The sequence below is a fragment of the Citrus clementina genome, unplaced genomic scaffold, assembly GCF_000493195.1.
Source record: "Citrus clementina cultivar Clemenules unplaced genomic scaffold, Citrus_clementina_v1.0 scaffold_7, whole genome shotgun sequence".
NCBI classification, from domain to species: Eukaryota; Viridiplantae; Streptophyta; class Magnoliopsida; order Sapindales; family Rutaceae; genus Citrus; species Citrus x clementina.
In genome coordinates, this window is record NW_006262075.1 from 9,168,996 (window position 1) to 9,194,717 (window position 25,722).

The 25,722-nt window shown below is 38.5% G+C and overlaps 4 protein-coding genes across 4 annotated transcripts; 3 read left to right on the top strand and 1 right to left on the bottom strand.

The window, feature by feature from the left end:
* Positions 1 to 1,001: 1,001 nt before the first annotated feature.
* Positions 1,002 to 6,712, top strand: LOC18036692 (nitrate regulatory gene2 protein). The gene is made up of 4 exons (XM_006426947.2): positions 1,002 to 2,242; positions 2,692 to 2,867; positions 4,128 to 4,351; positions 5,625 to 6,712. The coding sequence occupies exons 1-4, from the start codon at positions 1,225 to 1,227 to the stop codon at positions 6,415 to 6,417; spliced, it is 2,211 nt and encodes a 736-aa protein (XP_006427010.1). The 5' UTR covers positions 1,002 to 1,224; the 3' UTR covers positions 6,418 to 6,712.
* A 242-nt stretch (positions 6,713 to 6,954) lies between these two features.
* On the bottom strand, positions 6,955 to 8,827 carry LOC18036574 (ras-related protein RABF2b). The gene is made up of 7 exons (XM_006426948.2): positions 8,735 to 8,827; positions 8,453 to 8,530; positions 8,197 to 8,364; positions 7,781 to 7,829; positions 7,536 to 7,609; positions 7,319 to 7,412; positions 6,955 to 7,175 (listed from the first exon to the last, which is right to left on the bottom strand). Exons 1-7 carry the CDS (start codon positions 8,771 to 8,773, stop codon positions 7,081 to 7,083), a joined length of 597 nt encoding a protein of 198 aa, XP_006427011.1. The 5' UTR covers positions 8,774 to 8,827; the 3' UTR covers positions 6,955 to 7,080.
* A 1,634-nt stretch (positions 8,828 to 10,461) lies between these two features.
* Positions 10,462 to 13,125, top strand: LOC112096880. The gene is made up of 2 exons (XM_024181080.1): positions 10,462 to 12,686; positions 12,882 to 13,125. Exons 1-2 carry the CDS (start codon positions 10,462 to 10,464, stop codon positions 13,123 to 13,125), a joined length of 2,469 nt encoding a protein of 822 aa, XP_024036848.1.
* Positions 13,126 to 20,124: 6,999 nt separating this feature from the next.
* LOC112096881 (protein FAR1-RELATED SEQUENCE 5-like) lies at positions 20,125 to 21,394 on the top strand. The gene is made up of 3 exons (XM_024181081.1): positions 20,125 to 20,302; positions 20,599 to 20,772; positions 20,838 to 21,394. Exons 1-3 carry the CDS (start codon positions 20,125 to 20,127, stop codon positions 21,392 to 21,394), a joined length of 909 nt encoding a protein of 302 aa, XP_024036849.1.
* The last annotated feature ends 4,328 nt before the right edge of the window (positions 21,395 to 25,722 follow it).

Below are 25,722 nucleotides of genomic sequence, written 5' to 3' on the forward strand. Positions count from 1 at the left end.
GTGTGGACTTGGATGAATTAGATTGAATTGGGCAAAAAGAAAAAAAATCATCCAAATTCAATTAGAACATCAAATTTAAATAGTATGAATTTAGGTTTAGATGATTTCAGACTTCAATAATATTTTGGATTCAAATGGTATTTAGGATTCATATTGAGTTTAGATTTAGGTCTTTTTTGATAATTTTTACATAAAATTCATGAAATCTATAATTAATTTTATATTTAAAATATTCTTAATTTTTTTAGTAAGTAATGGAATGAGACTAGATTTTATGGATCAACCTGGATCTGACCGATTCGAAGCAAATTCAATTAGGTAGCACAAAACTGTATTCAATTGGGTATTGGGCAATATTTGATTTCGATACCATGCTTAGCCCTAATTGTCACCTTCTTCACTTAGTCTTGATCTTCTAGTTTCTTAAGTTTATTTTTTCTGATCTTGCTATTTTGGGCTTTTTGCATTAAGCCCTATGAGTATTGGGCTTTAATTATGCATTTTTTTTAAAATTTATATTAACTCTCTTCATAATTAGAAAGACTCGAATTCTTTACATTAAAATTAAAAGAAATAGATGTCTACCAACTCAAACAAAGAATTACCAAATTACTTCTAATTTTATTTAAATTCAATTGCTCTTTATTATAATTATATTTGGCTTTTGTACAAGGTTTCTAACTAATCCATAGGGGTATGTAAAATAACTGCTCGTAAATGCAGTCCTCCCCCATTAAAAATTCAGTCATTGGGGCATGGAAAAAAATTGCTCTTAAATGCAGTCCTCCCCATTAAAAATTCAATCATTGGGGTATGTAAAATAATTGCTCTTAAATTCAGTCCTCCCCGTTAAAAATCTAATTACTTTTAAAATGTTAATTTTATACATTACGGATTATACTAATCGAATTACTAACGTCATTGGTGGTCTCCAATCCCCATGCTCTTTGTCCGCATCTCATGCTACCCAACAAAACCAACCGTTTAACGACATCGTTTCATCATAAAAAACCCACACAGTACGACACCAGTTTTGTTGTTCACCTTCATTTTTCTTTTTTTTCTCCTTCGTCAATACCCACGCCTCTCTCTCCCTCTCTAGTCTACCTGTACAGTTAGCTTAGCTTAGCATTTCAATTTTTTTTCTTTTTTTTAAAAAAAATTAACGCTAAATTCTCGATCTAAATTCACCTTCAAAATTTAGATCACTGATTAAACGATAAAATGGGCTGCACGCAATCGAAAATTGAGAACGAAGAAGCAGTGACACGATGCAAAGACCGGAAGCAGTTCATGAAAGAAGCCGTGGGGGCCCGTAACGCTTTTGCTGCTGCCCACTCAGCGTATGCCATGGCACTCAAAAACACCGGTGCTGCCCTCAGTGACTACGCACACGGCGAGGTCCAGAACCCTCAGCTCGTAGCCGGCGCACCCCACCAGCCTTCTGCTTCTGCTGCGGTGGCGGCGGCGCTCCAGCCTCCGTTAGATCCTCTCCTCCCGCCTCCTCCGCCTCCGTCACTGACCACTTCGCCGGCGCCGATTCAGCGTGCGGCTAGCATGCCGGAGATGATAAAGATACAGAAGACTCGAGAGAATGGCGTGGGACCGACGATTGAAGAGGAGAACGATGGTGATGACGAGGAAGATGAGATTGAGAGTAATGAGAAGTTGATTATGAGGAAGAGAAGTAGTGGGAGAAATCGGAGCGGGGATCATCAGAAGAAAGAGGAAGCAGGTGTGCCTCAAGAGCGGGCGCGGCCAACGGAGGTTGAGAATAGTGAGTCTATGCAGTCGATGGGAAATTGGAATTATGATTATTTTTTCCAGACGGTGGATCACTATCCGGGACCGAGTTTGGAGGTGAAAGAGGAGGAGGTTATGGAGAATAATGAGAGCAAGGTGTTTGATGAAATTCCTAAGAGAAAAGAAAATGTGGAGGAAAAGCGGAAGGAGGTACCACCGCCACTAGTGGTGGAGGACGTGGCGGAGGACGTGGCGGAGGAGGAGAGAGTGGTGGCAGCGGCGGCTAGTGGTGGAGGGAGTGTGGGGAGGTATGTGAAGAGAGGGAAGTCGACCGGGGGAATGGGGGAGAAGAGAGCGGGGAAAGCGGGTATGAATTTGTTGCAGGTATTTGTGGAGTTGGATGATCATTTCTTGCAAGCATCAGAGAGTGCACATGATGTCTCTAAGATGTTGGAGGCAACCCGGTTGCATTATCATTCCAATTTTGCTGACAATCGCGGTATTTCTCTAGTTTAGATCTAATTCTAACATATGTTAGAGAGCTTCTAATCTAAATTTTTGGAGTTGGAGATAAGTGGCCATAGAGTGAAATCACTGGTTAGTTTGGCATAGCCACTGGCAATTCTAATTGTAGAGATAGTTTACAAGACTAATTACAACATTTTGAATTAGAAAAAAAATTGATTAAGAGTGATTGCATGACTTAAACATTTATTATGATATAAAAAAAATGAATTTTCTTGAGAATTCTGTAAGAGGCAAAAAATTGTTGTACTTATTTGTTGATGTAATTTCAACTGTGTGATGAACTTCTTTGTCCTTATCGTTTAGAACATGATTTTCATGACTTTGGTAAGACTGTCTTTCTTATTTCGTTATAGAGTTTACAGACAACTTCATGAATTTTATAGTGACTGGTTTTTGAATACCTTGCTATTTCTACTGCAGGGCACATTGATCACTCAGCAAGAGTGATGCGTGTTATTACATGGAATCGGTCATTTAGAGGATTACCCATGGTTGATGATGTGAAAGATGATTTCGATTCAGAAGAGCATGAAACCCATGCTACAGTGTTGGATAAATTACTAGCATGGGAAAAAAAACTTTATGATGAAGTGAAGGTATGTTGGAGTCTCTCCTGGATAAATTTGAATTAGATTTTCTGTTTTAAATCATCTTTTTGTGCAGGTGTCTCTGAATTTGAAGTATTAGAACTTAGATGTTAATAGAAATTGTTTTCAAGCAGGTGTGGTTTGATAACATGAGATGAACATGATTAGTAACATTTGTCACCCAACCAATAGGTTGCATCTCTTAAATGTCATGAATTGGTGGTAATACTAGTAGATATCCAGCTGCAAGCGGCCATTCTTGTTATGACTTCTTTTCCCTTAAACTGGGGAGACCCCAATCAACATCATGCAGAATATAATAATTGCTATCTTTAAAATGAACAACCTAAAGCTTTTGTTTATTGAAGAGACAGAATTTCAAGTTGTTATATTACATCTGCTTAATAGATATGCGGATAGGTGAGTCTATATGTTTGGACAAGTTGTGCTTTGGGTTGTTGTAGCCACAATTTTTTTTTTTTATTTTATAAATAAAAAAACTGAAGGTGATATCATTGAATTAAAACTAGTTGGGGTCCCTCTAGTGAAACTGCCCTGGTCCCTGTTGGAATTTGATCAAACTGCCAGACTCTATCATAGTGGACCATATATTTCTCCCGTTGGGTACTTTTTTCTGCAGCAGATGATCATGCATTTTCTTTTACGTGCTTGACTTTTAAGTCCATTGAGCTTTTGTTTAACTTCAAATGTCTACTTCTTGAGTCATTACTTCCATATATGTAAATCCTAGTTTAAAGTGCCTGCGGAGAGGTGATTGTTTCTATTTCCATGCTTAAGTTCATCATGAAGTTTCCTTTGATAAACTTGCAGTAGAAAACATGGAGGGGAATGAGTAGGGAAAGAGCATCACATTGTTGGTCAGATTTAGGAAATGCTTGATGGAGTGCCCTTCTTATACCTCTTCATTTTTTTGGACTTGGCTTGTAAATTGTATTATCACCTTGCCAAATAGAAGTCAATTTTTAGTCCTTGTTTTTCTTCCTTTAATCTAAGATTGAATAACTTTTTGCATGAATACCGCCATATTTAGAAAATTTGTAATTATTATTCATTGATTGGTAAGCTAAATCTCACCTCTCTGTTTGGTTGAAATTAAAAAAAAAAAAATTTATTCAAAATCAACTAACAAACTTTTAATTTTTTTTCGTTTCTGCAAAACGTGCAGCTTCCATGATATTTTTTTCTCTGTATTACATTTGTCATACACACTGTCTTCTGAATCTTATTCCGTACTGATGTTGCTGGTAGGCAGGTGAACTTATGAAACTTGACTACCAAAGAAAGGTTGCTATGCTTAACAAGCAAAAGAAACGAGGTACTAACTCTGAAGCACTGGAGAAAATAAAAGCAGCAGTCAGTCATCTGCACACAAGATATATTGTCGATATGCAATCCATGGATTCAACAGTTCTCGAAATAAATCGTTTACGAGATGAACAACTATATCCAAAACTTGTTCAGCTTGTTGATGGGTATGTTTCGTTCTGAGAAAAACTTCTGAAGTTAAATGTTCTGGTATCTTATTCCATTTGGTTATTTGGAATTGAATTATTATGTGTCAAAGATGAACTGAACAGTAGGACAGAACAAGAATTACTGGGACTTGTTTAGATGGTTTGACTGCTTAAGCTGATACATTAGAAGATGCTGGATGTAAATTTTAATTAAGTTTGGCAATTAACTCGGTACTTAAGTTTATCATGCGAAATTCATTAAAGTTTTCACGAAAATGAACAGAATCGGTTTTGCTTGGGACCTGCACTACTGGGATTTTTTTATTCATTTCTATAGACATACAATATCATCACCATGCCATGCCTAGGAAGAACCTGTGGTAAAATAATGATTTATTCCTCTTGGAATAGTTCCTGCGGTGGGTAAATTGAACGAAAATAAATTTCTAGTCTCATAGGACTATTTCTCTTTTGCACTTCCTTGACATTAACCGGTTGTTAGTAGTTTCAGACAAAACTTCTTTGCTCAGTTTGACTAGAAGAAAGATATGCGAAGAATATACAAATTGCTTATTTAGGTTGAATAGGTGTTTTTTTTTTTTTTTAGCTTGCGTTCACTGCATTTTGGAAACAATCTTTGGTGGGTTTATTTGGAGTTCTTGATGGCACATTTATTATTGAACTCATAAACTATCCAGCTCTTGCTGCACACTTTGCCTTCTTTATCATACACTCTTTATAATTCTAAGGGTGCTCTTATTGGTGTTAGAAGAATGCTTTATTGGCTCTCCATGAGTCCAATGATTTTGGAAGTAAAAAATGTTGAATGTGATCTAAATGCAAAACATAATGATACCACCCCTGCTGCATGTCTTAAGCAGGCAACAAATTTTATGCAATTGGCATTCTCACATTTTATTAAGTTCATCTTTTTTTTATCTTAGCTTCATGCTATTGGCATTCTCTCGAATGCTTCTCTCATCTTATGTTGATTTCCTTCATTCCTTGTATTACTTTTTGAGTCACTTTTCCTCTCCATCTCAATATTTTCATTTTGGTTACTCATCCTATAACTTCATGTGTCGATTTGCAAGCTGGTCTTGTTTTACCATTGAATTTCTGCATAACTGCGCTACCGCATTTGTACGACCACATTCTCCTTTATAAACCATTTATTTTTATCTCATTGTATGAAAACCACTGCTGGTATTGACAAAACTGTTTATCTTCAAAAAAAATTTCTCCTAAAGAGATTTTGCACAAAACCTGAAGTCCCGTTTATGGCATGCAGGATGGCATTAATGTGGGGGACCATGCAATTTCACCATAAGAGCCAGTCTAAGGTTGTGACAGCCCTAAAATCTCTGGACATATCACAGTCCCCCAAGGAAACAAGTGAGCACCACCATGAGCGCACCATCCAGCTATGGGCTGTTGTGCAAGAGTGGAACTCGCAGTTTTGTAAGCTTATAGACCATCAGAAAGCGTACATAAAGGCTCTCAATAGTTGGCTAAAGCTAAATCTCATTCCCATTGAGAGCAGTCTGAGGGAAAAGGTTTCTTCCCCACCTAGGATCCAGACACCCCCAATTCAGCGACTCCTCCTTGCCTGGCACGATCTTCTGCAGAAACTTCCAGATGAGATAGCTAGAAGTGCTATAGGTAACTTTGCTGCCCTCATAAATACCATTATGCATCATCAAGAAGAAGAAATGAAATTGAAGGAAAGATGTGAAGAAACCAAGAAAGAGCTTTCTCGCAAGACCAGGCAATTTGAAGACTGGTATAATAAGTATATAACACGAAGAACACAAGAAGAATTGGATGCTGATGATACCACTCTCAAGGATGCTGTTACAGAGAGAAAATTTGTGGTGGATGTGTTGAAGAAGCGTTTGGAAGAAGAGGAGGAAGCTTACCAGAGGCAATGCGGTGCAGTAAGAGAAAAGTCTTTGACTAGTCTGAGAAATCATCTGCCAGAGCTCTTTAAGGCAATGTCCGAAATTTCATTTGCTTGTTCAGGAATGTACAGGGATTTGAAAAATATAGCACAGCACAAAAATCCAAGTGAAAGTTCATCATGAAAATGTGTTTTGTAAGTTTGTATAATTTGTGTGTTAAGTATATGTAACTTCATATGCATTTTAATATAGTATAAGCTACTATAAATTTGTCGTCATTGAATTAAAGTGAGTTTCAACCGAAGAGATGTGATTCGTCTATAAGTATTACGAGCTTTGTTCATGATTTAAGGTTGTCTTCTCTGATTACGGAAGAGAAAATCAGAAAATGGCCGCCAGAAATGTGATACAAGCCATCTTGATTCTCTATTGTAGAGGGAAAATTTAACTATAGATGAATATATGCTTGTTCTTAGAACTGTTCTATTTTCTTCATGTTGATTGAATGATTACACAGCAGTCGGAAATTTCTGGTTATTTATTTTCTTTTGCTAACAAGAACTGCATCTTGATGACTTGTGAGATGTGAAAGTTTTCTTATTTGTGAGACAATATGTAACTACTGAAATATAGAAGTGAAATGTTAGACGAATACATTCGGCAAATTGACATTACAGGTTCTGAAATTTATATCACTTTTAAGAATTTTCCCAACCTGTGGGCATTTCGTTCACAAAGATTTATGGTACCGAATACACGTTAAATGAGAAACTTGGGAAGCATCGACGACGTGGTTCTGTTCACATCTTTACATGATTTCTTGAACTCCCAGCTGAGAGATTTGTTTCAGCCTAAGCAACAAAATCCTTTTCTTTCTGGTGTTTCAGGGTTTAGATTTATCCCAGAACGCTTTGGAGGGCTAACTCTTGCCAGTCTCTTCGCTGCAAAGGATGAACAGAGGGAAACAATATAAGCATCTGACGATTTGATTATTCTTTGGAGTAAATTGACAAACTTGTCTCAAAACATGAAGATCGAACTGTTTGCATATTGTGGTAAAATTAGACCGTAGAACTAAAATTACCTATTTCGTAGAAAAGCTCATTGATGTTCTGTGCAGTTTTTGCTGATGTTTCAATATAAAACATCCCGTTTTCTTGAGAAAATTGCTCACCTTCCTGTCTCAACATTTTCCACTTGGTGCGTTATTTATATTGCTTTAAAGCAATTCCAAGTAATTTGAAAGATGCGAATTTTGATATCCGAAGAAACAGAAACGAGGGAAAATATTCTGAAGGTACCTCTGTTGGCACCTCTCTTTGCGAATCCAAGTCAGACTTGTTAGCTGCCAATGCCATCACCACAATTTGATTTCCTAGAGATTAGTAACATAAGAAACATTACGATGAGCCATTGGTATATTACAACATAGGTAGGGCATGCATAAATGCGATAAATGTATACAGGTTCTTTGGCATTACATTACTACATCGGATAGAATACGGTATGAGAATTAGAAGACTACTTTTCAAATCTCTGTTCTTACCTTGCCTTTGCAATTCCTGAACCAATTTATTGGCTCTATTGAACGTATCCTGAAGCAATACAGCAGTTACTTTGGAAGAGGCAGAAAAATAAAACGAATTTGAAATGATGTGTCACATCCTTGAAAGCTTGAAAATAATGCATGCAACACTTCGTAAAGATCCTAATGCAGCTGATAAACCATGAATGACACAAAATTTGGATTGATGCAACATTAACAGGGCAGATATACCGGTTGTATTTTCTCATCCTTGTCTAGGATTTTGAGTAGACACGATTGTTATATTTTACTTTCACTGAACTTTCTGTTATGTTCAAAGCAAAAAACGGAGGAACATAGCCTGAACGATGTAACATAATCTTGCCATTCGAAGAACACAGTACACTCAAAAAACTTCAAAGGTAATCAGTGGCTACCATGTTTGAGATGTCATACACAACCACAGCGGCTGCTGCACCGCGATAATACATAGGAGCCAGGCTATGGTATCTTTCTTGTCCTGCAGTGTCCCATATATCAAATTTTACAGTGGCTTCAGATAAGGATAAAATTTGAGTGAAAAATGCTGCTCCAATGGTTGGTTCCTGCACGTACTCACGCACCATATATTGACATCTTCGGTAAGATGAAAATTACATTTAATTGTAAAACAAACAGGAAATGAGAAGTGACCTGTTGATCATAAAATTGGCCTTTGATGAATCTTAATGCCAAACTTGTTTTTCCGGTTCCCATATCTCCTAGAAGCACCTGCAATGACATGATAAAACATTAAAGATCATTCATCTAGCAGCACTTTTTGCCTTGCTAAAAATAAAAAATTCAAGAATTAGTACATTTATCACTCTATATTTTGTCCACAAAAGTTCACGAACCCAAATATTACGGAATTTCAAAAATCATCACCAAAACATTGTAAGAAATCAAATAAAAATATCAAGCAGACATACCCACCAGCTTGGCTTGAATGATCTTGTTTCCAGGCCTTGCCATTAAATTCCACCCAACTAGATGATCAATATGAGGAGAAATCTTCTGAAAAAATAAAAATGCAGATAAAATTTTTAAAGACAAACAATCATAATTTTGATGTTGAAAGAGGAAACTAGTGAAATATTATTTTCCAAGAAACTTAAAGAAGAGACTAGAATTAGACTGGTAGGTTTCAGTCTTTCATAGTTAAAATAGCTTTGACTGGTAGCCTTTTATTTCTATAATTTTTCATAATTTTTTTTCTACTCTTATTTTTGTACATTAGCAGGGTCATAATCCAGGATGCTCAAATTTATACTAGTTGTTTTCTTTCTTCTTCACTTTAGCACCACCTCGACATAAGTGAGGTTTAGGATTTGAGTCTCCTCATAGATTTTTCTAATTATTAGTTTGATTACATCAAGATAAATGCGTAAAAAATGAGCGTAAATTCAAGCAATTATGATATATCCTGTGTGTCTATCTTGCATGACCACTCCTACAAACTAATATTTATAAAGGAAGATTTCGAGAAGAGCCTTTGCAACCACAAATGAAATAAATTAAGAGTAATCTCCGCAAGCTAATGATTTGATAAGGATTGTGATCATGATAAATGTCTTAAATTGTTCATTAGTGTTAGACTTTAAATGAAATTCATTGCAATTGAGATTGCAATTTGCATTTACTGCAACAGAAAAAAAAATTACAAGAGAATTTGTTTTTACGATCTTGTTAATAGAGTGAAAAAAAAAAAAAAAAGCTTTTACTGGATAAAAAAGTGAAAAAACATCATCAGCGGTGGTGCTGCTATGTTCAACAGTCCTGCAAATATGAAACTTAACAATGGACAGCTATCGGGATACATGTGGGTAAAAGGTATGAAATTATGAAATAAATATTAACTTGCTGGTAACCCTCTTATACTCCCCTACAATCCCCCTAATAGTTCCTGTTTGAGGGAAGTACATCGAGGAGACCAGACGTGATGAGCAGGTGGTGGTGGCAGGGTTCTGCGAGCAGGTGTATCCTGCAAGAGCCAAGTAGCAGGGGAATAGGAGCAGGAGTATTCTGCTTGTCCACGAATATGCCATTCGGGAGGCCGAACTCCTGTCAGAGGCATAAGGTCACTCCTGCTAGGCATGGAGGCGAGGAGACGCAGTCAACGACAGTTGGCAGGACGTGCATTCCTATCCGAGAGTTAAGGCACGAGGGTCATCTCCATTCGCCGACAATGGCGGTAATGGGGCGTCCACACCCGAGAGTGGGGAGAATGACGGGCGTGGACTGCGGAAGATCTGGATTCAAAGGAAGCCTATAAAAAGGTAACCAACGAAGGTAAAAGGGTTAGAATTTTGGCTATTTGAACTAAGAAAAGAGAACTCTAAGAACGGAGATTATAGAAAAGCCATAAGATCTGTGGCAAGCGTTCCCAGAACCTTCACATCTGACTTGAGCGTCGGAGGGTTTACGCCGGAAAAACAACCGGCGTGCTCTGACTCGTTTCTGTGAACGCAGGGATACTTGGAGAAGAAAGCATACGAGGAGAGATCCTGATCGAGGTGAGGTTGATCGAGCAGATATCCTGGTCGTAGGACGAGCATAACCAGAATCTCGCATCAACATTTTGGCGCCGTCTGTGGGGACTTGAGCAAAAAGCTTCTGTTGATAGCAAGAAGAGGAGTGAAGCAAGTGAAAAGTAATGGAGGATGTGTGTGGATTTCACGGACCTTAATAAGGCGTGCCCAAAAGACAGTTTCCCTTTACCGAAGATCGATCAGCTAGTAGATTCAACGGCTGGACATGGTCTGCTTAGCTTCATGGACGCGTTCTCGGGATACAACCAGATTCCCATGTACGAGCAGGATGAGGAGAGCACGGCTTTCATCACTAACCAGGGTTTGTTCTGTTACAGGGTAATACCATTTGGTCTAAAAAATGCTGGGGCCACCTATCAGAGGCTGGTGAACAAAGTCTTTAAGCCGTTGATTGGGAAAACCATGGAGGTGTACGTGGATGACATGATCACCAAGTCCAAAATCCCGAAGGAACACGTCAGACACCTCGAGGAGACATTCGGGCTTTTGAGGAAGTATAAGATGAAGCTCAACCCGGAGAAGTGTGCCTTTGGGGTCGAGTCAGGGAAATTCCTTGGATTCATGGTGAGCCATAGGGGGATTGAAGCAAATCCCGAGAAAATCCAGGCAATTGTGCAGATGAGGTCTCCCCGTAACCTGAAGGAGATGCAGAGCCTCACGGGTAGGTTGGCGGCGTTGAGCAGATTCATATGCAGGGCTACAGATAAGTGTCAGCCATTCTTTCAAGTGATAAGGAGGGGAAAGAAAACAGAATGGACACCAGAATGCGAGGAAGCCTTTCAGAACTTGAAGCAATACTTGCAGCAAGCTCCACTGCTGTCCACACCGAGGGATAGGGACAAGTTATATCTGTATTTGGCGGTATCGGATCGGGCCGCCAGTTCTGTTCTGGTGAGGGAGGAAGAAGGAGTTCAGTATCCGATATATTACACCAGCAAGGCCCTGCTCGATGCTGAGATCAGATACCCACCGTTGGAGAAATGGGCACTTGCCCTTGTGGTTGCTGCTCGGAAGTTGAGGCCATATTTTCAAGCATTCTCAGTCTCGGTAATAACAAACCAGCCGTTGCGTCAAACTCTGCACAAGCCAGATGCTTCAGGTCGGCTCGTCAAGTGGCCTATAGAGCTGAGCGAGTTCGACATAGACTACAAACCCCGAGTAGCGATAAAGGCTCAGGCAATGGCCGATTTCGTAGCAGAATTTACAAAGCCTGAAGTATGTTTAGACCAACGAGATGTAGTTGCAGACAGTGGCGAAGCTCAAGTATGGCAAATGTCTGTAGATGGGTCATCAGGGGAGCAGGGATCAGGAGAAGGGATTGTATTGGAAGGCCTGGAGGGGGAGGAGATCTCTTATGCTGTAAAGTTAGAGTTCGCAGCAACGAATAACCAGGCAGAGTATGAAGCCTTGATAGCAGGGTTGGAACTGGCTAAGGCCGTGAGAGCAGATAGAGTGAAAATCAGAACTGATTCCCAGCTGGTTGCGAATCATGTCAGTGAAAGATTCCAACCGAGAGAGGAAAAGATGGAGCAGTACCTGAAGATAGTCAGGCAGATGATGGGGAAATTCGAAGCGGTGGAGGTGGTACAAATCCTTAGGGAGCAGAATAGTCGAGCAGATATTTTGGCCAGGATGGCAGCGGTAGCAGATCCAAAGATGCCAAAGTCGGTCCCTCTGGAGGTGAAGTCTATCCCAAGCATCGAGCAGAATTTGGAGGTTCTGCGAATAGAACAAAAATGCTCGTGGATGGAGCCGATAGTTTCATACCTTAGAGATGGGGTACTACCACCAGATAAGCTGCGAGCTCGGAAGATTAGAGCCCAGGCCTCGAGATACACGATGATTGATGGGATACTGTATCGGCGAGGATATACACTGCCGTTCCTTCAATGTTTGGACGAGGACGACGCGGATTATGTACTGAGAGAAGTACATGAAGGAATTTGCGGGAACCATTCTGGTGGGAGATCCCTGGCCCATAAGGTTTTAAGGCAGGGATATTTCTGGCCGACAATGCACCAGGATGCACAGGAGAAGACCAGGAGCTGTGTAAGCTGCCAGAGTTTTGCAAATTTCCCCAGCCAACCACCAGAGAAGCTCACTTCTATGGTCTCCCCTTGGCCATTTGCTCAATGGGGAATTGATCTGATTGGCCCACTACCAAAGGGACGAGGAGCAGCAACGCATGCCATAGTTGCTATAGATTACTTCACAAAGTGGATAGAGGTCGAAGCCCTTAGCAGAATCACAGAGAAGAAAACGACAGACTTTGTGTGGAGAAATCTGGTCTGTCGATACGGGATCCCATATGCCCTGATAACGGATAATGGCAGGCAGTTCGATAATCACAGCTTCAGGGATTTCTGCCAAAACCTCGGGATAGAGCTGAAGTATTGCTCGCCTGCTCACCCACAATCGAATGGACAAGTAGAAGCAGCCAACAAGACCATCAAGAGGCTTTTGAAAACCAGGCTTGGAGCAAAAAAGGGTGCATGAGTTGATGAGCTGTCAGGTGTGCTATGGGCATACAGAACAACCCACAAAACAGCAACTGGGGAGACACTGTTCGCCTTGGCTTTTGAACATGAAGCGGTCGTGCCAGCTGAGATAGGAACGACTACACATCGGACAGACCATTTTAATGAGCAGGAGAACGACGAGCAGATATGTTTGAATCTTGACCTGCTAACGGAAAAGAGGGAGCAAGCAGCCGAGCGATCAGTCATATACCAGCAGAGGGTTGCCCGGTATTATAACCAGAAGGTGAACATATGACAGTTCAAGGTCGGAGATTGGGTGTTAAGGAGAGTGAATCAGAACACCAAAGACTCGACTCAAGGAGTGCTCGGTCCGAATTGGGAAGGGCCATATAGAGTCAAGCAGCTAGTTGGTCCGGGAGCTTACAAGCTGGTTCGCATAGATGGCCACGAGGTGAAGCGCCCATGGAACGCAGCACATCTCAGGAAATATTTCCAGTAAGAGTCATTAATATTTTCAAGTTCTTTCTGTTCGTATTTGCCGTTATTTATTTTATGACCAAGCAATTTCATGTAAGTTGAATCTTCCAATTAATGAAACGTCGAGGAATTTCAGTCACTTGCAACCGACAAAATTTCTAAGGCATGCAAAGGCTCGTCAAGTCTCAAAGCCTGTTTATGGCGAGACAGAAGCCAAGCGTGCCAGGGTCTGCTCGACCACGCGAAGGCGAGCAGAATCCCCAAGCGTCGAAAAAAAAAAATTTTTTTTTTTAAGGCACGCAAAGGCTCGTAAAGTCTCAAAGCCTGTTTACGGCGAGACAGAAGCCAAGCGTGCCAGGGTCTGCTTGACCGCGCGAAGGCGAGCAGAATCTCAAGCATCGAAGAATTTTCCAAGGCATGTGGCAAAACCATATGCCAAGACGAGCAGATTCTCAAACGGAAAATAAGTCATGATTACAACACAAGAAAGTAATCAAAAACATCTTTGTTAATTGTTAGTAATTAATAGAAGAGATAATCGTCACAAAAATTGTTCATTACAGTACAAGAAATATATTAAGAAGATGGTGGATCAGTAAGCCGAGCAGCATCGGTTGGCTGGACCTCCTCAGGTGCAGGGGGGTATCACCAGTAGCATCCAGGGGGGTGCTCGCCTCGCCAACGGCAGCAGGGACTGCACGAGGAGGAGAGGTCTCCTCCTCAATCACGATCGGCTCTTCAGCATCTTCCTTGGCCGCTTCCTCATCCATATGTTGAGCAACACCAGCTGCAAGGTCATCCATCTTCAGATCAGGGTGTTGCTTCCCGAGGACAGCCATGATGCAACGATAAGAATGCCGAAGTCCCTGGTCGTACTGATTGTCGGCCTCCTTCTCTAAGTTCTCGACCTGAGCTCGGTGGGAGTCGCGGAGAGATTCGAGCTGGGCCTCATACATAGCCTTCTGCCTTTCCAGATCCTCCTTGACCTTCGTAAGCTCCTCCTCGAGGGTAATGGCCTTTGCTTGAGCAAGTGATTCTTGCTCTATCAGCTTCAGATTCTCGAGATTCAACTCCCCTGCTTTCTTCTCGGCCACGTCAGCTCTGGTCGTCGCCGATTGAATATCTTCCTTCATCTTCCGATCGTAGCGGCTAACCTTAGCCTTGTAATAGGTAGTCATGCAGCTGAGGTGGAAAGCGCTATACTGTATGACCCCCACCAGCTCACCCAAGGTGCAGCCGTCAAAGTCCTCCAGGTCCTTTTTGCTCACGAGTTTAGATAACTCATTGAGGTAGGGGACCAAGTGTTCTGCTCGGCTGTCAGGTAAACGAGATCGAGGCCCGACAGGAGGAGAAGAGGAAGCAGGATCCGTGGCTGCTCCACTAGTCTCCCCAATTTTGGCAGGAGCAGGAGGTAAAGTCTTCAAGGGAGAGACTTGCTGCACGATGTTGGCCCGCTTTGCAGAAGGGGCGTCCTTGTTCTGGTCCTTCTTCGTGGTTTGAGGTCGAGAACGTTTCCTGTTCAGAGCCCCAATCACAGCGTCCTCCATCTTATGGCCAGGTAGTATCAAGCGAGACTCGAGCAAGTTGTAAGTAGTTAACAGCTCTCGGCTCGGGCAGGAATTGACTAGCACAGCCTCAACCTGTTTGAGCTGACCAGGTTGGAGCGGGAAATGAACACCCCAGGAAACTACAACACAAACGAGCAGATTGGAAATGGACACTTGGTTAGAGACAAGCCAATAAAGCAAGAACAATTATGGATACAAGACATCTAAAGCGAGCAGGCAACCTGGGACCGTGAAACGGGGGGGGACCCGATAATCCTTCCCGTCCATTTGTGCAATCTGACCCCAAGGACCCCCAGCAAAAAAGAACTTTCTCTTCCAATTCCCTCCACCACCAGTAGGGAGGTCGGTTATAGGTTTTCTGGTCTTGGTACTAGATTGGAAATAGTACCAGCCGGCATCTTTGGGGCTGCTCTTTAGCTGGTACAGATGCTTCACCTCATCAATTGTGGGCTCGCTTTGGCAACATCTGTCCCACAATATGAACAGACCAGAGAGTACTCTCCATCCGTTTGGGTTCAACTGACCAGGAGATAGATTCAGCCCGTTAAGTATTCGGGCAAAGTAAGGTTGCAAGGGACACCTCAGCCCATACTTAAAGCTATCCAGATACAGGGTAACGTATCCCCTAGGAGGCCGGCTAGGAGCATCCTTCTTTCCTGGGATCTTAAGAGGTATTTCACCAGGAATACTATACCTAAGCCGGAGGTCATCGAGCTCATCAAACGTGGTCGTGCACGTCATATAATCAATAGCGTAATCCCGCGATAGGGCTCTACCTCCTATTGTACTCCTCTCTTCTGGTCGCGACGCTCCTGATGGGGACACCTCACCAGAATCATCTCCTCGACCCTCACTCAAGGTGTTCTCCGAACCAGAAGATCCCTCTTCATCGCTATTTCCGCTCGAGGAGGTTGTTTGGGGAGACATCCTCCTAGCGCTAGGACCAACACTGGATCTAATGGGCTTTAAGGGGATCCCGGGGTCAAAAGCAGGGTCGGTGAGCAGACTAGGCAGGAAGTCCAACTCATCGTCGTCAACCTCAATGACCTTCTCTTTACCTTTCGACATTCCCTAAGCGCTAACCACAACACCACCACCAACTACTACCCGAACAAAAGAGAAGAGAAATTATCTACAACTATCCGAAACCAAGGAGATAGAAGAAGTACCTGAAGTAATGTTTCAGTCGGTGAAAGACAGAGATGGAGGCCTTTATGCCGGAACTTCTTTGCCGGAGAGACAGAGACGGAGACGGAGTGGATGATGAGTTTTCTGTACGAAAGGATTTGGGTTTCATAAAGGGGACGGACTCTTAGGTTGCCAGCATTTAACGGTACCAAATCCCAAGGGCCTCGTAACCGTTGGTTTAAAATTCAAATAAAGGGGCAGATTTCTGCCACATCACCTCGTCCGCAATTAAATGTGACACGACTCCTGGCAGCCTTTTCCAGCCCCACGCGAATGAGAACCGTTGAGTTTCTACTGCTGGTCCATTACATTACCCAACACCAGAAACTGGGGGACCTGTGTTTGAGGGAAGTACATCGAGGAGACCAGACGTGATGAGCAGGTGGTTGGTGGCAGGGTTCTGCGAGCAGGTGTATCCTGCAAGAGCCAAGTAGCAGGGGAATAGGAGCAGGAGTATTCTGCTTGTCCACGAATATGCCATTTGGGAGGCCGAACTCCTGTCAGAGGCATAAGGTCACTCCTGCTAGGCATGGAGGGGAGGAGACGCAGTCAACGACAGTTGGCAGGACGTGCATTCCTATCCGAGAGTTAAGGCACGAGGGTCATCTCCATTCGCCGACAATGGCGGTAATGGGGCGTCCACACCCGAGAGTGGGGAGAATGACGGGCGTGGACTGCGGAAGATCTGGATTCAGAGGAATCCTATAAAAAGGTAACCAACGAAGGTAAAAGGGTTAGAATTTTGGCTATTTGAACTAAGAAAAGAGAACTCTAAGAACGGAGATTACAGAAAAGCCATAAGATCTGTGGCAAGCGTTCCCAGAACCTTCACATCTGACTTAAGCGTCGGAGGGTTTACGCCGGAAAAACAACCGGCGTGCTCTGACTCGTTTCTGTGAACGCAGGGATACTTGGAGAAGAAAGCATACGATGAGAGATCCTGATTGAGGTGAGGTTGATCGAGCAGATATCCTGGTCGTAGGACGAGCATAACCAGAATCTCGCATCAACAGTTCCAACATGGGAAATTTGTCACCATTCCCCAAAGCTATCATTCAAACGTGCATGTAATGATAGCATGCATTCAATTAAACAAACAGAGTTAGTGTGAGGAGGAAAGGAAGTCAACAAAGTGCCAAACTATAAAAAGATAAATGATGCAAGTGTTGTAACAAAAATAGTAGTACAAATGGCACATATTTCCCACTTTAATTTTTTCTAACATCTCAATTCAAAGGAATAAAAATAAAAGTACAAATGGCCAATTTAATGAAGATAGAGAAAATAAAAATGATAGAGAACTAATAGAGAGCATGGCCAAACTATTTAAATTGATTAAGCTAGTCTAGACCGAACAAGGGTTTCCAAATATTTTTTTTTAAGAGCGATGATAAAGTACAACCATTTTATACAAATAAGAGTATACTGATTGATGTAGCATGAGAAGATTAGTAGTATAAAACCATTATGAGCCCACATAATTGAAAAAATAATTGTTATGACTTTTAAATTAATCTTTTCACGTCACATTAATTTGTATATACTAATTTGTACAAAATTATTTGTGGCTCTATTATATGGTTTTTATTGTAATTTTTTAATAAAATTAAAAATACATAAAATAAAATTAAAGAGGATTGTCTAATACATAATAGCCAGAGACACAAGATACTAACAATATAATTGTCCAAAATACAAAATACTAACAAGTCACATAATAGTTCAAGGAATACACAAAATATTAACAACACAACTTGTACGGATATTATATTAATGTATAAACAGAATCATTTTACAAAATGTAGCACTCAAGTATCGACATTTAATTTTGGGAAACAAGAAAAATAGAAATACTTTATTAAAGAGCCAAGCTAAACGATAAATTCATATCCAATTCAGTGTGCTCACAGTTATAACACCTTCTGCTGCTGCCGGCACATTTATAAAATAATCAATAAAGAAAATGAAAGCTTGTTTGAGGTGGAGTCTTTGCTGTTGGTTCGAGATGGGGGTGATGGCCTGCTGGGTTCACATGGAGTGAGTGTTGGGGTTTGCGACTTTGCGTCTCATGGCTGGAGTCAGTGATTGGTTCTATCAATAGCGGGTCAAGGCCCAAGGGTATGTGTGAGACTGTGAGTGGGTGTGATAGTGTGAGTGGTGTGACATGTTAATTTTAGGTTTTGTGAATTCCTTTCATTCCGTTGTCTTTTTTATTTTTTGTTTCGTTTGATTTTAATTTGTATTAGTGTGAGTAGTGTTACATGTTAATTTTAGGTTCTGTGAATTCCTTTCATTCCCTTTTTTTTCTATTTTTATTTCATTTGATTTTAATTAATAAAATATAAGTTGGATAGAGATTAGAGGGTCAAACCCTTAAGTATAAACAATCAAAATGTAAACTGATGCAAGTGTTTTGACCGCCAAAAACTTTTACCAAAAACAGATAAAGCCAAGGGTCAAGAATATGCCACGCAGTTTCTTCAAATTGAAGAAAGTATAAAAATAAATACAAAGTTACTTACCGAGCGAATAGAGAATTCATCTATAAATTCCAGCACGTTAATACATGCATACGTTTCAAAACCAGAACATTCAATTCAACCTATTTAGTTCGGGAGTTCATAGGAAAAATAACAATGACTATAATAGTAATTACCATTATTAACATCAAAATCACTATTATTGTTGTTGCCATTATTATTATGATTATTATTATTATTATTATTATTATTAATGATAATAATTAATTAAGATCAGTTTAATAACTTGTAACAATCCATTCCGATTTTAAGATAAAGAAAATATATCAATGACAATGCAATTCATTCCGATTTCGATTCCATATCTAAAGTAAACAATTCATTCTAATTCTAATTCTTATTCTTCATTCCGATTCCAACCCATCTTGATTTCACTTCATTCTGATTCTAGTCCATTCCGATTACTAATTAGTAAACACACCATAAAATATTTTTGTATAGTTTTGATCAAGGATAATTTAGTAATAATATTTTTTATGATTTAAAAGGTGTTGGAGTACATTTATTATTCAAATGGTCTCACCTAGCCGTCATTTTATGTGAGGATCATTTTATCCTTAAGAAAAAGTAGTCAATCAATTCTCAAATACTAGTTTTATAAAAGAGTTCTGCTATTTGAACTCCACGACGACAAAGGGACGACAGAAAAATCGGCATGTCAATGTCTGTTGTTTCAACTGCACTCACCATCTTTTGTCTATTACTTTTTTCATTTAAAAAATAAATAATCAAAAGAAAGAAAGAAAAGTAACAAAAAGAGATTACTTTTTTACAGTCATCTTTAGTTTCTCTCCATCTCTCACCTCTCATTTACTCAACGTGAGCTATCTGCATTTAGGAAGGAAAAACCAGTTCTGTCTCTGCATCTCGCTTATCACAAGGAAGAAGTTAGATTTAGATTTACAAACAGAGGCCTTGATAAAATTGGTAAGTTGGTGACTCTCACTACATTCAAATAAAATTTTTGTTGTGTTCTATATATTTAAATGGTTAGAATATTTAATTTAAATTGTAAAAATTCATAGATTTTTGCTTTTTATATATTTAGATTGTCATGAATTGTTATGATTTTTTTTTAATTTAAATGGCTGGAAATAATGGAATAAATTATAATAATTTCTGAATGTGTTTTATATATGTTAGGAGTTTTTAAATTTAAATGGCTAGAAATAATGAAATAAATTATAACAATTTATGAATGTTTTTTATATAAGTTAGGATTTTTCTTAATTTAAATGGCTGGAAATAATGGAATAAATTATAACAATTTCTAAATGTGTTTTATATATGTTAGGATTTTTTTAATTTAAATTGCTGAAAATAATGGAATAAATTATAACAATTTCCGGATGTGTTTTATATATTTAAGTTGTTAGGATTTTATAATTTAAATTGTTGGAGATAATGAATAAATTATAAAAATTTGTGGATGTGTTTTATATATTTAAATTGTTAGGAATTTTCGTTATTGGACAAAATGTTATATAAGTTTCTTAATACAAATGTTAATTATTTGTAGAAATGAAGTATTTGGAAAATGAGCATGCATTTGAAGAGTTGCAAGAAATAAGAGCTAACGATGTAAATGAAATTGTGGAACCGAACAAATGTGAGCCAGCTCTTGGAATGTTATTTGATAATCATGAAGAAATGTTTGCATTTTACAAAGCTTATGGTAAAAAAGGGGTTTCCTGTGAAGGTTCGAAGTACTAAGAAGGGGACCGATGGAATTGTAAAATATCCGACGTTTGCATGTGGGCGTAGCGGCAAGTCAGAAAGTAAATCTGCTAATGTATTGAAGCCGAAACCGAATGTGAAAAATAGTTGTGATGCAAAAATTGGAGGTTGTCTAAATGAAGATGGAAAATGGGTTCTTCGAACTTTAAATCTTCAACACAACCATGGATTGAGTCTAGACAAAGCTAGATATTTTCCCATGCAATCACAGAATTAGTGCAAGCGCTAAAAAGCGAATTGAAATGAATGATTGTGCAGGAATTAGAATTGCCCAAAATTTCAATTCTATTATTATTGGAGCTAGTGGGTATGAAAATGAGTCATTCTTAGAAAAAGATTGTAGAAATTTTATTGCCAAAACAAGGCGATTACAGCTTGAGGAAGGAGATGCTATGACGCTTTTAAAGTACTTCCAGAAAAAGCAAGCAGAATGTAATGTATTTTTTTTAGCATTGATTTGGATGAAGAGGATCAATTAAAGAATGTGTTTTGGGCAGATTCGCAGAGTAGGGCAGCTTACAAATATTTTGGAGATGTCATCACATTTGACACTACATATCTGACCAACAAGTATGACATGCCATTCGCGCCCTTTGTTGGAGTTAATCACCATGGACAATCTATTTTGTTGGGATGTGGATTGATTTCATGCGAGGATACGGAGACATTTACGTGGTTATTTGAGGCGTGGCTATCATGCATGTCTGATTCTCCTCCCATTGGTATCATTACAGATCAAGACAGGGCAATCCAAAGGGCAATTGAAAGCGTTTTTCTTACTACTAAGTATCGATGGTGTTTATGGCACATAATGAAGAAGGTGCCTGAGAAGTTAGGGGCTTTTAAAGAACGTGAAGGTATTATATCTTCCCTACTTTCTACTGTTTATGATTCACTGAGTTCTGATGCATTTGAGGAAGCTTGGCATTGCATGATTACAAAATATGATTTATGGGATAATGATTGGTTAAATGATTTGTACGAGGAGAGGCATCGTTGGGTCTCATGCTATTTAAAAGGCTATTTTTGGGCAGGAATGTCAACAACTCAGTGAAGTGAAAGTATGAATGCATTTTTTAATGGATTTGTTAACTCAAAAAAAAATCTGAAACAGTTTGTAAAGCAATATGAAAATGCATTGAGGAGGAAAGCTGAATTAGAATGACAAGCAGATGCCAAGTGTTTCAGTAAAAGGACACCATGTGTATCAAGATATGAGATGGAGAGGCAAGTCGAAGAAGTGTACACCATTTGCAAGTTTAAAGAATTTCAAGAAGAATTGACTGCTCTGATCTATTTTGATATCTCAGATTCTATGGGATCAATATATCAAATAATTGAATCATTTTGGCAAGGTCGGTGAGGCTTCTTTGAGGTTGTTTTTGAAGAAGCTGAGTGTGAAGTTAATTGTATATGTTCAAAATTCCAGTTTATGGGGATTCTTTGTAGGCATGCCCTTGCAGTGCTGATACGTAACTCAGTTGAATTACTTTCAGAAAGATACATTTTATCAAGGTGGAGGAAAGATGTGAGGAGATGTTATAATAAGCTGAAAGTTTGTTATGGTGTGCAAAATTTGACCATCCAGCAAGAAAGATATGAAAAAAATGTGTAACGCTTTCAGTGAGGTTGCAGACATAGCCTCTGATGATGAAAATAGCTATAAAACGGTGTTGGATTGGATTGAGAAAGCAATGAAGGATCTACCCAAGCAAATTCGCTGTGAAAGTGTGGGAAAAACTAATACTGGTGGAGCAAGTTGTAGCAGCAACAAACAAATTAACAGTGAGAGTGTGGAACGAACTGTTATTGGCGAAGTAAGTTGTAGCAGCAACAATGTTCAACTTGCACTGAATGATCCAGTAATGACACGTCGTAAAGGCCGTCCATCTTGCCTAAGGAAAGAATCTTCGATTCGTAAGAAATCCGTTCAAAAGAACAAGTCCGCACAAAAAAATAAGGTATGATTAAAAACAAAGATCTATTTTCTAATTAATTTGGTCTTAATTTAATTGTCTTTAATAATATTGTAGGATTTACAAGAAAATGCCCCATTATCTTATCATGTGCCTAATGAAATCTCCACACAAGGGAGCAACATAGCCACAATAAATTTTATGAATTTTTTCTTTTAAAATTTTCTTTTATTTCGAGGATATGTAATTAAGTGTAAGATTGCGCATATGTAGACGCTACAATAAGGAAGTACTATTTACAGAAATCTCAACCAATGCGGCACTATGGGCTATTATAATGTAAGAATTAAATTATTTAAATTTTAGTTTTAAGATTTTTATATGAATTTTACATATATTTTATTATTTGATTAGGTACCTATGTACCAATCCCAATTCGGTGGAAGCAACATTTATCAGTCATTTCCTTATAATTGGCACACAGTAAGTTGTTGTTTACAAGTTGTTAATGAATACATATATTTTAATATTTCTGTAATGTAATATGATGTTTATTTTTATGTATTATAGCAACCAGTCCCACCGTATACTTCGCAGTTGCATTATTCTTCTCCTTCGATGGCTTATCAAGGATCTCAAAGTGAGACTTTCCAACAGTTACTACAGTAGCAGTAGAGTAATGAAGATAACAATGATGATACTTGACTTGTATTTTGGCTTTAAATTGTAGTGATGAAATAATGTTGTGTTAAATTGAACTTTAAATTTTTAAAATTATGTTAGATTTGACTTTAAATGTTTGAAATTGAGGTGATGGAATAATGTTTTGTGTTAAATTGAACTTTAAAATTTTGAAATTATGTTAGATTTCTATAGCTGGGACAAATAGTCTTCCCTGTTAAGGAGGACTTCATCGTTGTCCACTTGCAATTTGTTTGCTCACACTGTCATGAAGTGATATTGTATAGGCACCGATGGTTTTGCAGTTGGTGCAAATATTTCTAGCTATGTGAAAGGTAATAATTCTTCCTCTTAAATTTTGTTTTCATACCTATGTCCACGTCTTTAATTGAACCGTTCTTTCTTCTTTTATACTTATGTCCATGCCTTTCTTCAGGTTCTCAATTCTGTTAAGTTATCAAATCTAATCGTCTTCAATTTATCACTGTTTCAGATTCTTGTATCCTCTTGAAAATGCAAAGCTAATGTGTGATACAATATTAATATAAATTGGAGGCTTTGTTTTCACTAGTAGATAACAGAGGTCCTGTGCAACGAATTAAAATTCACTTAAAGAGCCATGTTGCACAAATGTGTGCAAGGACATAATTTTACAAAATTACTTTTCTTATGTTACAGAATTCATATCTCATATGCATAGGGTCTAGAGGAAAACAATTCATACACAACAATCATTTTATTTAAATTTTTTAAATTTATACATAACACGGGGTACAATTTCATTTATGCAAAATACATATAGCAACGATTATCCCTAAAATACAACATACAATAGATAATATAGGCAGAATAATACAATCATTTCTGCCTTTATCAGTTTGCACAGCTTTGTTGCATGTAGGCACTTCAGTTTGCACCCCCTTTTCGAGTGTTTCCACAATAAATTTTGTAGTTTCTAACATATTGGATGTCTCTGTCAATTTTTCATGCCTTTTTATGTAATCATTGTAGGCTATTTCGGCATCCAACAAAGATTTATAAGATTGATAAGAATTCCCTTTGAATCCATTTACTTTCAGGCCAAGAATTGTATATGCCTGGCTTTCGTCCTTTGAAAACAACATAACAACTTTAAGTAGGCATTTGAATTCTACATTGGAAAAATTTAGATCAAATATTATCACAAATAAATATTCTAGACATTTATGCTAAGAAACTCCTAATGATAATATATATTGATATGAAATACAGGGAAGTAAGACTCTGAACTTTTTATGGACTTTGTTGATTTCCCTGCCCTGCACTTACATTGATCTTATGGACTTTTAGTCGACCATCTCTATTATAACCAAATTTTTATCTAACAATGACTTCAAACAGTCAATCAAAATAAATGTAATAAGTCACATAACTTAGGATTGAAATTGAACTGATTATTATGTTCTTCCCAATGTACTCCAATATGATTTTTTTTTCCAGAAAAAAGTGACTAGTCTTCAACTCTCAATATATTGTATATTAAGAATAGAAATTTATAATTTGAATATAAGAATAGAAATTTAAGTTGTGCTATAATAGAATTGACCACAAGAATTCCACAGACAAAATAATTTCAATGAGAATGATTTGAAGCATATATTATTCAAAGCTTGTCAGAAGAAACAAGTCTATTCGTAGCAGGAAAAGAAAAACCAAAAGTAACAACAAATGCAAGAAATACAGCTCCCCGAAGTAGGAAAACAATTTGGGAAATTATTTAAGGCAAAATAAATTATATATGGAAATTCTAGTTGCTAAATTATTCTTGCATCAAATAGTAACAAAAGGTAACAACAATTTAATGGTTAATTTTATGGGGACAGGAGAATAAAGATTTTTGGGAATAATTACCTTTTCATAGCAAAAATGAAAATTAATTAGAGATAATTTTCTTTTATATCAAAAGTGCAGTTTTTTTATTTTTTTAATATATCATCAGTGTGACAAATCGCAGTAAAAGATTAATAGAATTCGGAAAAGATTAATTAGAAAAAAGATTATCTGTTCAGCACCCATTACTAGTTGATACACAAAGATGATCTCAAACTGTCAATCGGTAGCACTGAGAATTGAAATAAGCTTGAATTGAACATGCAAATTATCTCGAGTTGCAAGGACCAGAATATTTTGATGGTATAATTAATTAAAGGTAATTTTTGACCATCAAAGAGAGCATAAATGGACTCTTCAGCTAGAAGTCTCAAAATTTCATCATCTATAAGATAAAATAAAAATAAATAAAAAGAAATACTTACGGATGGGTCACTACAACAGCAGCAACAAGCAACAACTAGAAGTCTCCAAAGCAGCGACATCATAGATGAAGAAGAGTCGATCATGTCCGTTGTAGATCTGGGCTAGGCGAGAACAAGAAGCGGTCGTCGTTCGGTAACAAGAAGCCGACATCATCCGGTAATGAAGCAAATGGGGCTGGGCGAGAAAAAAAAAAAAGGGGCTCGGCGAGAACAAGAAGCGGTTGTCATCTAAGGGGAGTCCGGTAACGAAGCAAATGGAGGGGGAGTAAAATGAGTAGAGGGGGAATAAACTAAGGAAAGGAAAATGAGTGGTTGGGGAGGGGGGAGAAATGACCAGCTTTCCATTCCTTTTTATTATTTTATTTCTTGTGGATCCACGCAAGACTAAAAGAAGCAGATCTCAATCGCGTGAAACGACAATTGAACGCTGCGTTTCTGTCGTCCTTTTGTCTCTTTGAGTTCGTTTAACAATCTCCTTTATAAAAAGTTTC